Source organism: Barbus barbus, assembly GCF_936440315.1.
Source record: "Barbus barbus genome assembly, chromosome: 48".
Classification (NCBI taxonomy): Eukaryota; Metazoa; Chordata; class Actinopteri; order Cypriniformes; family Cyprinidae; genus Barbus; species Barbus barbus.
In genome coordinates this window covers 6,698,571-6,714,922 of record NC_136726.1, presented here as the reverse complement: position 1 = coordinate 6,714,922, position 16,352 = coordinate 6,698,571, and the positions used below count along the sequence as shown (strand labels likewise).

The 16,352-nt window shown below is 36.7% G+C and overlaps 1 protein-coding gene across 2 annotated transcripts; it reads right to left on the bottom strand.

Annotated features, from left to right (window-relative positions):
- Window positions 1–7,419: 7,419 nt before the first annotated feature.
- On the bottom strand, window positions 7,420–11,845 carry LOC306866941 (uncharacterized protein). 2 transcript variants are annotated; one of them, XM_079412394.1, is made up of 7 exons: window positions 11,403–11,845; window positions 11,284–11,320; window positions 10,976–11,160; window positions 9,142–9,296; window positions 8,460–8,923; window positions 8,114–8,319; window positions 7,420–8,010 (listed from the first exon to the last, which is right to left on the bottom strand). In XM_079412394.1, exons 2-7 carry the CDS (start codon window positions 11,297–11,299, stop codon window positions 7,804–7,806), a joined length of 1,233 nt encoding a protein of 410 aa, XP_079268520.1. In that variant the 5' UTR covers window positions 11,300–11,320; window positions 11,403–11,845; the 3' UTR covers window positions 7,420–7,803. The 2 variants fall into 2 exon arrangements, with proteins under 2 accessions (XP_079268520.1, XP_079268521.1); XM_079412395.1 differs by having other exon boundaries at window positions 7,597–8,010; window positions 9,142–9,245; window positions 11,403–11,494.
- Window positions 11,846–16,352: the final 4,507 nt, after the last annotated feature.

Sequence of the window (16,352 nt, the reverse complement as noted above, 5' to 3'; positions counted from 1 at the left end):
TACCATTTGAAACATTCCATTCAGGTTTCACTGCTAATCATAGCATTGAGTATGTGTTGCTGAAAGTCTCCAATGATATTTTACTTGCAGTTGATTCTGGTAAAAATGCTGTATTGGTGTTGCAAGACCTTACTACTGCCTTCGATACTGTTGGTCATAATATTCTTTTTTGGCATTTAGAACATTTGATCGATATTAAGGGTACTGCCTTAAGATGATTTAGTTCATATCTTTTTTCTTTTTTTTTGTATTTTTTTTTTGTTGTTGTTCATATCTTAAAGGTACTTTTCTGTTGGATTGTTTTTCTTATCCTCAGCACCTATTATTAATGGAGTACCTCAGGGCTCGGTTTTGGGCCCGCTTCTCTTTTTTTTAACTTATTTATATTACCATTTGGAAATGTTATTAGTAGGCACAATGGGTCTCATTCACTAATAAGTGCGTACGTTTTTCGTATTTATACGCACATTTGAACATCTCACGAAAACTTTCCGCCTAATTCACAACCCGTGCGTACGCACACGAGCTTGTTCTTAAACTCGTTCTTCTGTTTGTGAATCTGGAGTCTTCTAAAAGAGCGCCCGCGTGCACGAGGTTAGTGATTAGCATAATACACGCCCAAACCAGCTCCATATAAGGGCTTTCTGCAAAACGGCACTCGTCTAGAGAAAGACAATTATGGCACCGAAACAAAAGACAAAGAAAAATAACTTTAACGATAATGAACGTGAGGTTTTGCTGTCGGAGGTGGAAGCCAGAAAAAATGTGTTATTTAAAAGCAACTGAACAGCCATTCCTCACTCTCAGCAAACATATATGTGCGCCAGAGCCGGCGCCAGGGCACCTCCATCGGGGTAGGGGGGGGGCCACAAATCACATTGTGTGTGTGTGTGTGTGTGTGTGTGGGGGGTGTATTCGTGAAGAGCGTGCAATCTGTGATCGCGTGCAGTTGCTGATGCTCGCTAAGGCGGTTAATTACTTTCTTATATGTTTTATCGGTACTTTCGCTTTCAAAATCGATCACGTTCAGCAAGGAGGGGAGAGGATGGAAAGTGGGGAGGCACAGTAACCCCCCTTGGCGCCGGCCCTGCTGTGCGCTCTCTAAAGACGCGCTCTCTCCTTCGAGCACGCGCCACAATGTCTTCAAGCAGTACCAAATGTGCCATGCCTCCAAACACAAGGTGAGAAACAATAATCACCGTTTATATAAGCATAGATCAGGTGATTTGTTGTTTGGACCTCTAATTTTATATATATAGGTGATTTGTTGTTTGGACCTCTAATTTTATATATATATATATATATATATAAAATTAGAGGTCCAAACAACAAATCACCTGATCTCCTGATCTGATCTATCTATTTATATAATTGGACCTCTAATTATACTTTATTATCAATTTTAACGTCTAGTTACTTTTCAGCCACCCTGTACATAACATATCTAATTATATGTGGGGTTCTTTATACATGCTTATAAAGCCCATGGCATACATGATTATTGCGTACGTGTGGTATAAGTTGTTCTTGAATTTTTTCGTACATTTAGAATAAATTTTAGTACGAAAGTTTTTGATGAATCAGCATTTATTTGTGAAAACGTCCGTACGCATAATTCGTGCGTACGCATGTTTAGTGAATGAGACCCATTGTTTCTTTTAATTTTCATGCTGATGATATTTATTTGCTGTTAAAATCTAGCATCTCAATTCAACGTTTGTCTCGACCTTCAACCTTTTTTCTCAAGGACAATAAGAAATGGTTGTCAAATTCTCCAACTTGAAGAAAAAACTGAAATAATTTTCGGTCCCCCAAAATTGAGCGGAGATCTTATCAGGGAGTTTTGTAATCATTTTCCTTGGAGAAGGTTATTCACACATTTATTAAATTGTGTTTAGACTACTGTAATTCATTGTATTTGGGTCTTCCTCATGCATCCCTTGTTTGCCTCCAGATGCTTCAGAATGTAACTGCAAGGCTATTGACCAGGGCAAAGAAATATGGCCGTGCCACCTATAGTATATCACTACATTGGTTCCCGGTCCATTTTAGGATTCAATTTAAGATTTTGTTGTTTGTTTTTTAAGCTAATAATCAAGATCATCTGGTATGTTAATAATCAAGATCATCTGGTACGTCTTTTCTGTATGTCCCTCTTTCTCTATTAAAAAACTAAGGGTGATAGTCCCTTTTCAGTTGCCGCCCCATCTATGGAATCAGTTGCCACTTGACATTCACCTTGCATCTTCTGTTACCATTTTAAGAATAGGCTGAAAGCGTATATTTATTCCCAGGGACTTTAAATTGTCCTATTGTTTTTATTATTTTGTATTTTATTTTTATATTTATTTCATTTCTGTCAGGAACACTATCGTCAAAGATGACCGTGCCAGTGGCAACCAGTGTTGGGAAAATTACTTAGGAAATGTAATAGGTTACAGATTACAAGTTAATTAATTTAAAATTTAATAGTAGTGTAACCTTTTCAATTACTTTATTAATGTAACTGATTACTTTTTTACATTTCTAATGAATGTTTTTAACTTTTAATCATTTTCAAACATTTCTACACCATAACAATAGTTTACTGAAATTGTTTTTGAAACCAAATCTCCGCGTAACTACAGGAAACATTGCATCTAACATTGCATTGGGGGAAAAAAAAAACAGTTAATTAAAAAAAATATAAAAATAAAAGTATATCAACCCAAACACGGTTATCTAATAAGCATGTGTCCTATTCTGTGTACTAAACTCTTGAAATATTGGTGTCTTTTTGAAACATTAGTGTCTGTTTGTATATGATATGATAGTTTTCTCAAAAGAAATTGTAAAATGCTCATGAAGTGACTCGGAGCAGAGATTATGTTTATGTGTTCATGCAGGCAACTCATATATATTGAGGTGGTAGAGACTGAAAAAAAAAAAACACAGAGAGTGATACACACGCACACTACGGTAGGCCTATGTGTAGTAAATTAAATCGTGCCATTAATTTCCACGAGGGAAGGACTGGGGAATAAATTCAGGCTCGGAAATCTCACACTCATCCCAGTAGCCCCTCAATACAGAACAAAACAAAGATCCAGAGGGTGGGGATGGAGATGGTAGGTTTAGGGGGTGGAGATGGGTGGGTTTAGGGATCAGGGGGTGGAGAAGTGTAGGTTTAGGTATATGTAAGGTGGGAGGAGTTGGATCTGGATCCAATCTCGCCCCCTGGAACTTGTGTTCTGCAGTGAGGACCAATTTACTCATCCAGGCTATCCCATACACCCACAACATAATCTGAAACACGGATGACCCTATTTTTTGTATGGCCATCACAGAAAAAAGGTTTAAATCCTTAGGATAGGGACATGCAAAATAATTATAAGTTCTCTCCTGAACTGCACCTTCACTTCCATTTTACTTTTCATTCTCTTTATTTTGCCCTGACATCTCTATAGCAGCTTTTCCACCAAAATTACTTTGAATAATTTGTCCCAGAAACTTTTTCCCCGCAGATCTGTCACTGTCTGTGTTTCCATCACGCCCTATGTACCGTGAAGATTAGGCTAGTCTGGTGATGGTCTGCACACGTTTCTCAATACCAAGTAGGCCTACGCAAATGTTGGACTTGCGAGCTCGGTAGTTCGGTCTTCATGAGTTCAACTTGGGAGTGTGAACTCCCGCGGATGGCACAATGCAAATCCGGTAATTCTGCAAATGAAACAGCAGTGTACTTGAAAACGTCAGTCAGCTTGACTTGAAATACATAGGCTGTATCCGAAATCGCCCCCTATACCCTCAAATAGTGCACTATTTGAGGCGACAGCCATTTTAAGTGGTGTTCGAAACCATAGTGGATGTTCTCGAGTGCACTCATTCAATCCCACAATGCACCGCAAAAACGAGTGTACAAGCGATGTACACTCAACGGCTAGAGAATCCCCAGAATGCACTGAGAGAGTTGCGCGCTGAATGAATTCCCGCGTCTCACCAGAAGATGGCGCCCACAGCTGAATCATCCATCCATTAATTTTAAAAGCGCTCGTCCACGGCATAATACAACAGAGGTACAAATTAATTGTAAATTGACTATTAGGGTTTATACATAATTTCCGTGACTGAGTTCTAGATAAATCCTTCAATCTTACTATTGGAGCTGCCCGTATCAAATTATTATTTAACAGGAAGCAAACTATGCAAAAGCGGCAGTCCTTCCAGTGCACTTAGTGTCCGAATTCACTCATACTGTATGTGTGTGTAGGAGTCGGTGTGATGAGTGTTATAAAAAAATTGCACATTCAGTCAGTGTTAATTTTATTTTCTGGTGCATTTACCGCCACCAGCTGGACTGGAGTGTGAAGCACTGATAAGCACTATTAATAATAATAAATAATAAAATAATAACAAAAATAAAATAAAAAATAACAAAAATAAAAAACACCTAACTTCTCCTGATTAGTCCTATTTCTTAATATATCTTATAATAGCACCATATATTTGACCTTGTTCGGCATGCTTTTTCAAAAAGCTTGTCAAATTAAATGATTGAGTTTTAACCTTTCTTTTTTATATTTTTTTACATTTTATTAAAACAGTTTCAATTGTTTCTGCCTGATTACAATAAATACATTGACCTGTTTCATGTTTTCCTATGTTTAACAGAGATTGGTTTAAACTCCTATGCCCTATTCGGATGTGAGAAATAATTGTATCTTCTTTCCTATTCCCAAAAACACTTCTTCCATTTCCTACTTACTGTGGAATATTATACATATGTCTGCCTTTGCTATCACAGTTCCATACTTTTTGCCATTCATTGTATATGTATTCTTTAATTTTACCTTTAACCTGTTAGCCATCACCCCCCATTTGGGGCCTCACAGGTAAAAATAACATACCTAAATTAAAATGGTAACATTTCCTGACGAAGTGAGCTACACAAACAAATTAGGTATCTTTGGAAAGAAGATACTCTTGGCTTTACTATCTATCATCCAGAGTTGATAATGCTCAAAAAGATAAAAAGTTATAGACACTGATGTGCATTAAAAAATATTTTCCCACACTGAATGTTTTTTTTTTATTTCATATACAAATACATGAAATAAGTCCTGGAGCAATCCAGAAAAGTAATGGGTTGAAAGCCACGTGTCTCATGAGTTTATATTTCAAATTTGAAGACAATACCATGAAAAATGAGATTCCTGCAATATTTTCTCTGAAAATATTTATAGTCCCGCCAGCCCCCCTGTTTGAGGAAAAATAACCACCAAATGTATTGCGTCCATACATATGATAATCATGCAGATACGGCCACATTCCTCACACAATACACACACATATAAAAAATGTTGAAGAAAAAAAAAAAAAAATTTTATGGAAAAGCAGATCGCTAAGTTACGCCCCGCTCAGATAACAGCTGCGTCACAGCATGCGTCATCGCTGCCTGGAGAGAGCGCCAAATTCAAATAAACTATATTCCGCTTTTCTGAGACTTTTTTTCCGTGGATGATCTCATTCTGTTTGTAAAACTGTATGCTACAGCACCGTGTTGTTTTTTACCACCAAGACGCTGTTTTTGAGCGTAATTTACGGACGCGAACAATAACTCCGGAAGAAATGAAATGTAAACAAAGGAATATTCATCCTTATTACAACGTTGTTGTTTCGCTGGACTAAAAGTGCTCGCTGGGATGTTGTTCTGTGGACCCTTACCTCTGAAACTAAACTGGGATTTCAGCAGTGGACGCGTTTGTGACTCGTTATTACAATGATAAAGGTACATACTGATTTTTTACTCTGCGTGTTTGGTTGTGTACTGCTTACACAAATGTAGCAAATACATTCCTTATAAGCTTTCCATCGAAAAACAGCGATCTGTCGTCGATGCTTGAGGCTTCAGAATGATATATAGTTTGTCAAGATTAACTTTGTTTTCTAACAGAATAAATTAAACGGGACAATGACACATGCAAACAAAGAGTGTTCAGTGCGACGGCACACTCGTGACGGTTAACAGGTTAAACTCATTTTTGCTAAGAGTGACTTGAATATCTATTTTTGTGTGTTTAAGAGCTTGCTTAGCTAGCTTATCAACCTCTTCATTGGCCCCCACTCCCACATGAGCAGGAATCCACAAAAATATTATTATGCTTACATTACTAATTCTTAACAAACTTGCAAGAATATCATATATAATGTCTTGCCTTGATAATTTTACTTCACTTGCAAGGCTCGATATTGCTGCGTAAGAATCAGAACATCCCTGCAAACAAGCCTGCACTGGCCCTTTACGGGGCTGCCAGCACAGGGCCCCTGATAATTTGCTCATTGGCAAAACGTTGGCCCTTTAGCACTGGCCCTGCACAGGCAGCCCTCACTTAGCCTCCAGGAATAACGTTTGAAGTCATCGTTATGGAGGTAAGTGCTTGCTTTAGTTGGGCTCTTGACCCTTGACTTCTTAATGTTTCTCTGGCTGCTCTAACTGTGTGTTTCTGAAACACATTTGTTATAGCAAAAGTTGCAAGAAAAACAACTGATCTGATGATTCAGTCATCACGTAGTGGCTTGATCTCACCCAGAGTTTGATCTCGGAGGACATTATTTAGATTAAATTATTTCATATTATAGTACCCTTAACTGCATCAAATTTTGTCTTGTTTTAATATTTTGAACATTAAGTAATTATGTAATTATATTATTACTAACCTTGGTTTTACATCCTCTACCCACCGGAGTGCTACCACCATGGTAATTCATTCTGCTGTATACACTGATACATGATCAGTTATTCTTTTCTTAATACTAGTTTTGAAACTTTGCCTCACGAAGCGTCACTTACATATATGTCAGAAGTATTCCCCTACACACGCTTCAGTTTCCTTTGTTGAATCTGTAAACCAATAATTTTCCTTTATGCCCTCGGAACATTTTTAAGTAAAACTCCCATTTGCCCTCATCAGCCTGTCTTCCGTATTATGCCCTCATGTTTTCCTTGTTTGTGCTCTGATTGTTTATGTTATTACTAAATTTTATGATGAAATACACTACAAAACTTCTGCCCAGATGTTTGCCCCTATTTTCAGTCTGAATGAATTGATGCTAGTTTCCAAAAATCTGAGCCAGTCTGCAGAAATTGTACAGTCGGACTTGACAGATTTTGGAGAAAATCATATATAGTGTATGATGGACACAGACATTTTAAATTTTGTTTAACAGACTATGAATCTGTTCAGTCAAAGTCAAAGGATATTAAATACGTTTGATAGTTTGAGCCAATTTTAGAACACATTGTTTTCATATTGTCTTGTGTCTCACAAGGTGAGAGCTTGTTGTGTTCTGAACAATTTTAACATCTGGTAGTCTGTGAACTTCACTCGTTTTGTGTATGATGCCTAATTTCTCTCTGTAACCACTTAGTCGGCAAGTGTATGATGCCAAGTGTTTTAATATCTGTTATATTTTAATAGATATGTAGTGTATTTCAGACTTTACATTAGTTTCTAATTCTTTAAAGTCTTGATTTCTTCTGTGATATTCTGAGATGCAATTGGATCCACAATTCATGACATTACCAACAAACAAAAACAAACAAACAAAACCACTGTTCATAGTTTTGAAATCCAAATCAATTTAATCACAGAGGAAACAGTGATACAGCACAAGAGAAATTAAAAATGTAAATCCCAGACAACTTTCTTCACTTAAGAATTATTATAACAGCACCAGAAATAACAAACATGTCCAGAGCAGTTAGCCTGAAACATTATAGTTGTGTAAGTTGTTTGTAGTGTAAAGACTTCTTAACCTTGTACATTACGCAGTAATAGCAGCTGGCTTTTGGGGAGTGGAGGGAACAGGACTTATGTTGTTCAGCTCCACAATGACATCATCATACTCTCTTTTCCATTCCTCTGGTGACATTGAAGATGGGCTGGTCTCCAGGAACTTATATGCACCCTTCGTCTGCAAGCTAAAGATGCTCTTGGCATTCAGACAGCATTCACCAAAGCAATTCCAATGCTGAAAGATTTGAGGTCCAACATGTATCATAGTCACGCAATCAATGTGAAATTACCTTGACTGAACTGAATTAACTGAACATTTACTCAATGTCTTAAGTTACCTCTTTTGCTGTTTCAATACAATTCAAAAAGATCTCCTTCAATTCGTTCTCCTCAATGAAGTGTTCATTAGCAAAAGTCTCATCTTTAAGAGACTCCAGCAAAATACCCACTGATTCCCAGAATTTCTGGAGCTGAATCAGAATATCTTGGATTCGGGAAAGGCACATTTGGACATCTTTCAAGTGGACAGGGTCGGGTATTGCACCTTCAGAAACAATATGAGGCAGACAGTAATTATGAGAGATCAATCTGAGGCTGCTGACTATTTATATGTGAATCGGGAAGTGTGGCACTCTGCCACACATAGAAATATTTTATCCATACAAGTACGTGAAAGATTCTTACCATGTTCAATTTTCATGCTTGCCAACTTCAGCTGCATATCAGTTAGCTTGACATGGATGGTCCACTCCTTGTTTCTCAGGTGTGACTTTTCCATGCAGAGCTCAGACAATTCGTTGGAAAGAGCCTGGGTTTTTGCAGCCACATCAGGACCAGTTGCAGTGTCATAAATGGATTTAACAATGGCTCCAACAAATGGTACAATGGCAGCCAGGATACCCAGACCATTACTTTTGCTTGAAGAATCTCTGATATGGCTCTGCAGCTCTTGTTTTTTTGTTTCAATATTTGCCTCCACTTTTCCCAATTCCGTAGTGTTTTTCTTCAGTTCCGCCTCTATATCTTGCACCACCTTCTGCAGAACCTCCATCTCCTGAGACGTTTGTCGGATTTTTTTGTCTGTCACATCCTTTTCAGTAATCACATCACTGGTGCATGAAGCTACACTGATGTTTTGTTCCTCATATCTGATGATGACAGATTTCTGATCAACTTTCAGCTTAATCACAATAAATTTGATTAAAAATGCACTGAGATGTGTTTCATTGTGTTGACAAACATTCAGAGGACTTTTAGTGGCCATATTAACAGTGGTTCATATGGTAAATTCAATCAATCTTATTAGACTTTCTCATGATAGAATTAAGATTTTAGCAATGCTTCGAAACATTTTTTAACATGTTACCTGACTACCATCATTTCCACTTTGTCAATAATGTCGTTGATCCATTGTCTTGCTTTTTCCAGGGACTTCACAGCCATCATAGTTTTATTATTTTCAACAGCAACCTTCAGGGCAGGCAACAAAGTGGAAACCAGGTTGTGACTTGTGCTGGCACACTAAAAAAAAAAAGTGGTAGACGTAAGTGGTAAAAGCCAGTCAATCAAAGATAAAAGCATTATGAAAACAGCCAGGGGAAGTGAAATAACTGCAGTTAGTAGTAGTTTGTAATTTCTAGTTTGTAGTAATTGCAGTGGAATAATGCAAAGCTGAATATTCAGGTTTGCCATTCCAGAAAAAAAAAATATATATATAATAATAGAAAACAGTTCTTTTACATTTTAATACTTCACAATATTAATGTGTGTACTGTATTTTTGACCAAATAAAAGCAGCCTTGGTGAGCTTGCTTTGAATATCCAGTTCTAACTCTTCCGGTTTCCCTGTTTGATAGGCAAAACAGACTGCCGCCACCTGCTGGTGTGGGAGAGTTATGTTCTCTGATTCAAGCGCAGAGCATACATGTTTGTTGGCCATCGGCTGCAATCTGTCCGGTCACTTCGGTGTGTTCTAGTGCAACTTTTTTTTGCCCCGACAAAGGCGATGCGAGGTAATGCCACAGTCGGCCAGAGACACAGAGAGACAGACGTGGCCAGAGCAATAAATCACAATGTCTGTAATTTAAGACACCTAAGACAGTGCTACAGGGAGGAAAGCTGATCACTCTTGCAATGAATTGGAACATGCTACTCTTTTCACATACAGTTTTTTTTTTTTTTTGCCTTGTATAGGGAAGTATGCAATTTTATATATATATTTATTTATTTTTTTCATTTTTTTTTAATTTATTTATTAAATGTATATATTGAACAATTAACATTCAACAGTATAATAAAATGTTACAAACATGGTGTTCACTTTTCCTGGAAGAAAAAAACTAAATAAAAAAAGACAATAAAAAAACTAAATAAAATAATAAGGAGGGTATACATCAATAATCACAACAATAAAAAAAGAGGAGTTTTTTTTTTTTTTTTTTAGATGCATGTCTTTACGACCACATCAAACGGGTACGGTACGTAACAGAAACTGTACGGGTGACGAAAGAGCTTCAGTAGAACATCAGTGAACTGTGGGCAGATGAGATGTTGTCAGGACATATGTCAGTAAAAACTAATTTTCCTGTTTTGTCAGCCGTTATACTGTGCTCGTAGCACATGCTCTTCAATAGCACGTACAAATGCGCAGGTGCATGCTGTGAAAAAATACCACGCGTGTCAGATCCGCATCATGTTCAACAGCGGCTGCTCTTAAAGTAGCAGCCAAAATATCCTAATGCTGTAATGTCTGTTAATCGAAGAACAAAAGAAAAAAGAGGAAATCCATAACTGTTGTAACTTTAAGGATTCATCTATATTTAAATTTAAATTTATTGTTTCATAACTTTATTAATTTCTTGTATATTTCCTACTTGCTGAAGGGCAATTTGGAAATCGAAGCAACATTGACCTTTTGATGTTTTTCGACATCTTACTTTTCTTAAGCATAGTCAGTATGGTCAATAGAAATAAGCATGGCCACATTTTAACTAGCATAACTATCAAGATTTTTATTTTTATTAATTTTTTTAATTGTTTTGCTTAACTAGCTTCAGGATCATAAAAATAGTATTGCCCTTTGAATCACTATAATGATGTCAAAGGTTTCTCTTGAAAAGCATTGCGTTACCTTGACAGTAAACAAATGCTGCAGAGAGCTGTACTGTATAATGATGCACAAATGGTAGCATTAACCTTACCTTCAGCAGAAGAGCCTCAGAGGATCCAAAGAGAAGCTGAGTTTCAACAGCACGCTCTCTGAGTTCCCTCTCCAACTTGGGAAAGTTAGCCAAACACAGGTAAGAGAGATGGTAGAGCAAAGCTGTTCGCTGAGCGGATGGAAGAAGCTCCTTAACAAAGTCAGGGCTATTTGCGATCATAATCTCTGTAGAATTAAAAAATGTCATAGTTAAGCTACTGCATGATGATCGTGTCAATTATTAATAACATTACACATGAGAAGTTTAGATTTTATCATTAAAAAAATATTTCAGAAACATTTACACACCTTTGCTATCTGCCATTTTTTGTCTATAAAGAAGTGCCTGAAAAACAACAACAAAAAACACTTAAATGAGACAAGAATCATGAAAATGATTATGAATGGGAGAGGTCAGTAAAAGTTACCTGTAAGTTAAATGAACCTCCAAGCGATGTAGCTGACAGAATTAGTACTGAGAATTTATACTCTCTGCCACCTCCTTAAAATAACTTGGAATGAAGATACCTGACCCTGATTTTCAGATAACAGCTACCCTGCAAACAAGCCTGCACTGGCCCTTTTTTCGGGGCCCACTTAGGGCTACCAGCACTGTAAAAAATTGTTGTTAAAAAAAAAACGCCCATAACAAACATTCTGTTTTTTCATTACAACAGTAACATCCCGTAAAAAAAAACAATGAATTCTGGGTAATATTTTTTTGTTTTCGAGAAAGTAGCCTTCTGCAGTCCTGTGAAGTAACAGCGCTCAAAGGCTGTGTTTCAAATCACACCCTGCACCCTCATTCACTATTCCCTACATGAGTTTACTAATACAGTCCACCTGACAGAGAGAATGAAAACTAATGAGTGATTTTAGCCAATGATGAACAGCTGCTGTTAACAAGCACTGGAGAAAAGAACAAGACATGCAACAACAACTGACAATCAGCCACAGTCTTAGATTAAATCAACTGAAATAAAACAGCAGAGGATAATGATTAAACAACTCCACAACCAGCTTCACACATGACAGTCTGACTTTATTTCTGTCATATATCTACAATAAATCTTTGAGAATTAATAGACATTTAGATGCTTTATTCTTTTGGATTGAAATAGTCATGAAGCAGCCTGCTTCACTGAGATCATTCAGTCTTTAATGAAGTGGTGTGATTTTTTTTGTTTGCTTCATGTCATTTACAATAAATGTTATATGATAATGTATAACCATGAAAGATTATAAACTATCGATGCTCTAAATCTTCAGTGCTACAGCATGATGGAGACACATACAGACATGAAGAATCAGCATATGAATCTCAACAATGGTGAGTCAAAAGCTTAATGCTGTAATGCATGCTGGGTACCAACACAGTTCAACCATGACTCCCAGCACGCATTGCGGCATGAATAAATTATGCCATTGAATTGTCCACTTATTTTCTCTAATTCTTTCTATTTGCTTTTATCATTGCTTTTGTTTTTGTGTTGAGTTTTAGTAGCATGTTTTGTGATGTTCAGAGTTGATCTGTTTATTTATTTTGGTTGATAATCACCATTGTTTAGATTCATACGTTGATTCTTGATGTGTGTGTTTCATAGCACTTTAGAGGTTTTTTTTGTCGGTAATGTTTTTAACAATCTTACATAAACTAGAGCAAAAAAAAATGAGCAGGGTGGTATTACATCATCGATTTGATAACAGTAGAGTCACAGGCGAAAATATTCATAATTTATGTCATTAACAAAACATAACTAATAAAATTACAGATTTCACCTTTGTTCTTCTCGCCATAACAAATGTGTTTTAAATCATGTTTGTAGCAGCCTAAGTAAAGTTAATGTTAAAAAGTCAAGGTTCTAGTGATGGGTCGTTCTTGAACGATTTGTTCATTTTGAACGAATCTTTAATGTGACTCGAGAAGAACGAGTCGTCTCGGGGAGTGATTCGTTCAGTCGCGCATGCGCATTGCACAGCATTCTCGGGTTTGAGTCGTTCGTTCATCACGTGACAGCCCCATACGCTTAACCAATGCAGCCTGAGCCGGAAAGAGAATTGATTAGTTCTTGTATATCGAGTCTCGGGTTTGAGTCGTTCGTTCATCGCGTGACAGCCCCATACGCTTAACCAATGCAGCCTGAGCCGGAAAGAGAATTGATTAGGTCTTCTATATCGAGTCTCGGGTTTGAGTCGTTCGTTCATCACGTGACAGCCCCATACGCTTAACCAATGCAGCCTGAGCCGGAAAGAGAATTGATTAGTTCTTGTATATCGAGTCTCGGGTTTGAGTCGTTCGTTCTTTTGTCACGTGACAGCCCCATACGCTTAACCAATGCAGCCTGAGCCGGAAAGAGAATTGATTAGGTCTTCTATATCGAGTCTCGGGTTTGAGTCGTTCGTTCTTTTGTCACGTGACGTGACAGTTTTGGACAGAGAAATTAGTTAATTTACAACCTTCCTTACAAACGGGTGCATAGTCATTATTATTATTATTAGAATTATTAGTATTATTATTTACTCTTACAGTTATGTGATGCTTTTCTGGTCTCAAAATTATTGCTTTTAATTTCTGTCACATGGTTCTTTTCCATAACACCATGTGGTAAAAAAAGATAATAACGAGTTGGTTAAGCTCTTCTTGCACTACACATATACCTGCACATTTAGTTTTGTTTTATTTAACTGGTTTGCACTCTATCTATTCTGCCATGTGCCTTATGCCACTTTATCTCTTTCTTTTTTTTTCTACAAACGTCCTCATTTGTATAGTTGTATGTGCATATGTTTAAACTGTATTTATCTGTATTTGAACGTCTACTGTCAGTGTCTTAAATGTTAACTGTATGCACCAAGGGTCTGAGAGTAACGCAATTTCAGTTCTCTGTATGTATGTACTGTACATGTGAAAGAATTGACAATAAAGCAGACTTGACTTGTTATGCTTTGTTTTTATTTTTATTTTTTTAGTCTAATCTTCATAAAATACAATACCTTGTTGTATTTATATCTTTTGAGTTAACCCTTTAGATTGGACTATAGTGTTACTTACTATACTTTTGTAACATATGACACTTTAGACATTAACACTCTGTACACACTCCTGAATTGTTTTTTATTGTTTATTTTTGTGCCAGAAAAAGCTATAGCAAAGAGGATAACTATTCCAAAATGAATTTAAACTATTTAAATAAAAAATACAAGAAAATTAAAATATACTAAAGCCACAGAGCCTTAAAAAACTAAAACAAAATACTGCACAACAAGCTAGGCCTTTTTTAAATAAATAAAAAATAAATAAGCTTTAAAATAACACTGTAGCTATATTTTAGAACATGCTTTAAGGCATGTTTGCATTAAAAAAAATGAACAGACCATTTTTATTTCTAGGAAAATGCTTATTACACATATTTTGATAATTTTATGATAATTCTTAAATATGATCCAACATACAAAAAATACAGTTTTACTTTATGGTAGCCTATTTGATATGTACTGATCCGGCAAGTGGTCACGTGACAAAAGAACGAACGACTCAAACCCGAGACTCGATATAGAAGACCTAATCAATTCTCTTTCCGGCTCAGGCTGCATTGGTTAAGCGTACGGGGCTGTCACGTGATGAACGAACGACTCAAACCCGAGACTCGATATACAAGAACTAATCAATTCTCTTTCCGGCTCAGGCTGCATTGGTTAAGCGTATGGGGCTGTCACGTGATGAACGAACGACTCAAATCCGAACACTTGTCAGATAAGAGGTGGTGCGCTAATCATAGATTAAAGACCCAGGTAAACAATTAAGTAATATTTTCTGTTTCTTATAGCATAGTTTTGTATTGTTTGTAGTGTGATAAACGTTTGCATAAGTAGTAGATGTGTTTGGAAAGTAACACATATCATTTGAATTATATTTTGCTAAAATAAACAAAATGAACGAAATGACACGAAAAAAGATTCGTTCATTTTGCTGAACGAGACTCAAAGGTCCGAGTTGGTAACATGATCCAAACTTCCCATCACTACAAGGTTCAAGAGCACAACTAAACCTAACACTGATCTCCATCATGGTAGTTAAAATAAAAATAAAGAATTTGCATTTCTGTAGACGTCTGACAGAAATAGCATCAGTCTGGTTAGTAATAAGTGAAGATGCTGATTTAGGAGTTGTTTAATCAGATCTTGAAAGATTTAGGCCCGGTTTCACAGACAGTGCTTAGACTAAACCAGGATTAGGACATAGTCCAAGTAGGACATTTAAGTCATTTTTATGAACATACTTAGAAAAAAAACATTGCTGGTGGGCATCTTGAGACAAAACAAAGGCACTGATATACTTTAAGATCAGCCAGTGCAAGTTTCTTTCAGTTGAAACAGCTCAGACTTACATTTTAGTCGAGGATTAGGTTTAAACCTGGTCTGTGAAACCCGGGGTTAATGTCTTATTTCAGTTGATTTCATCTAAGGCTGTGGCTGAAGTCAGTTGTAGTTCTTGTGTTTATCTTTCATTCAGTGATTCTGCTTGTTAACAACATCTGTGCATCACTAATGCTCAATCATCATTTAATTAATCACAGAATTATCTCATTAACTTCAGCACTGATTCATTTTACTCTAACAGTCTGTAGTGTGCACACATTATAAGTGTTCATTTAAAACTGAGGATTTTGTTGCATGGTTTAAAGGGTTAAAGAAAAAAAAGATGTAAGATGGAAAAAAAAAAGAAAAACAGCATGAAATGTAATTTAACATCAATAAACAGTAATTAATTTACGACAACAAACTGTAGAAAAACAGTTACTTACTGGCAACCGTGCTGCCAGCAGATCACCGTTAATTCAAGGAAAAACAGCAATTTACTGTAAAACGTAACAGTCAGATTAACCAAAAGAAAACAAATAATTTTTACTGAAATATTAGTGAAGATCCACAGAAAGTCATGAACTCATAAGCAGAGGTGGAAAGTCCAGGGGCCAAAGAGTAAAAGTCCTGCCATAGTTTTGTTCCACCCATGAACTGATTTCACCAGAGGAGGAACCAAGTCATTCCTTTCAAGTCACAAGCAAGTCTTGAGTCAAATCCCAAGTCCTCAAAGAGTTAAAGTCAATGATATAATTAAGTGACTAATTAAATGATGATTGAGCATTAGTAATGAACACCTGGGGCCTGTACCATGAAGCCGGATTAGGTGGCTAGCCAGCTATGTTTCAGCTTAGTTTCCGCCAACCCTGGGTTTTAGGTACTATGAAAGTAGCTCGGCTTTAATCGGTGTTCGTTGCCATGGTATCTTACGCTGCACGGCTAACCTGCTCCGGGGCAGGTTATGTTCTGGTTTAGAGATCTCAATCTGAAATTTGACCAATCAGCTTCAAGCAAAG

What these genes read in the sequence shown, in the direction of transcription:
- LOC306866941 (XM_079412394.1), bottom strand. An exon ending in AAGCATGAAAATTGAACATG is followed by an intron (nt 8,320 to 8,459) that starts GTAAGAATCTTT and finishes TTGTTTCTGAAG; the next exon opens with GTGCAATACCCGACCCTGTC. An exon ending in GTATTGAAACAGCAAAAGAG is followed by an intron (nt 8,011 to 8,113) that starts GTAACTTAAGAC and finishes CAAATCTTTCAG; the next exon opens with CATTGGAATTGCTTTGGTGA.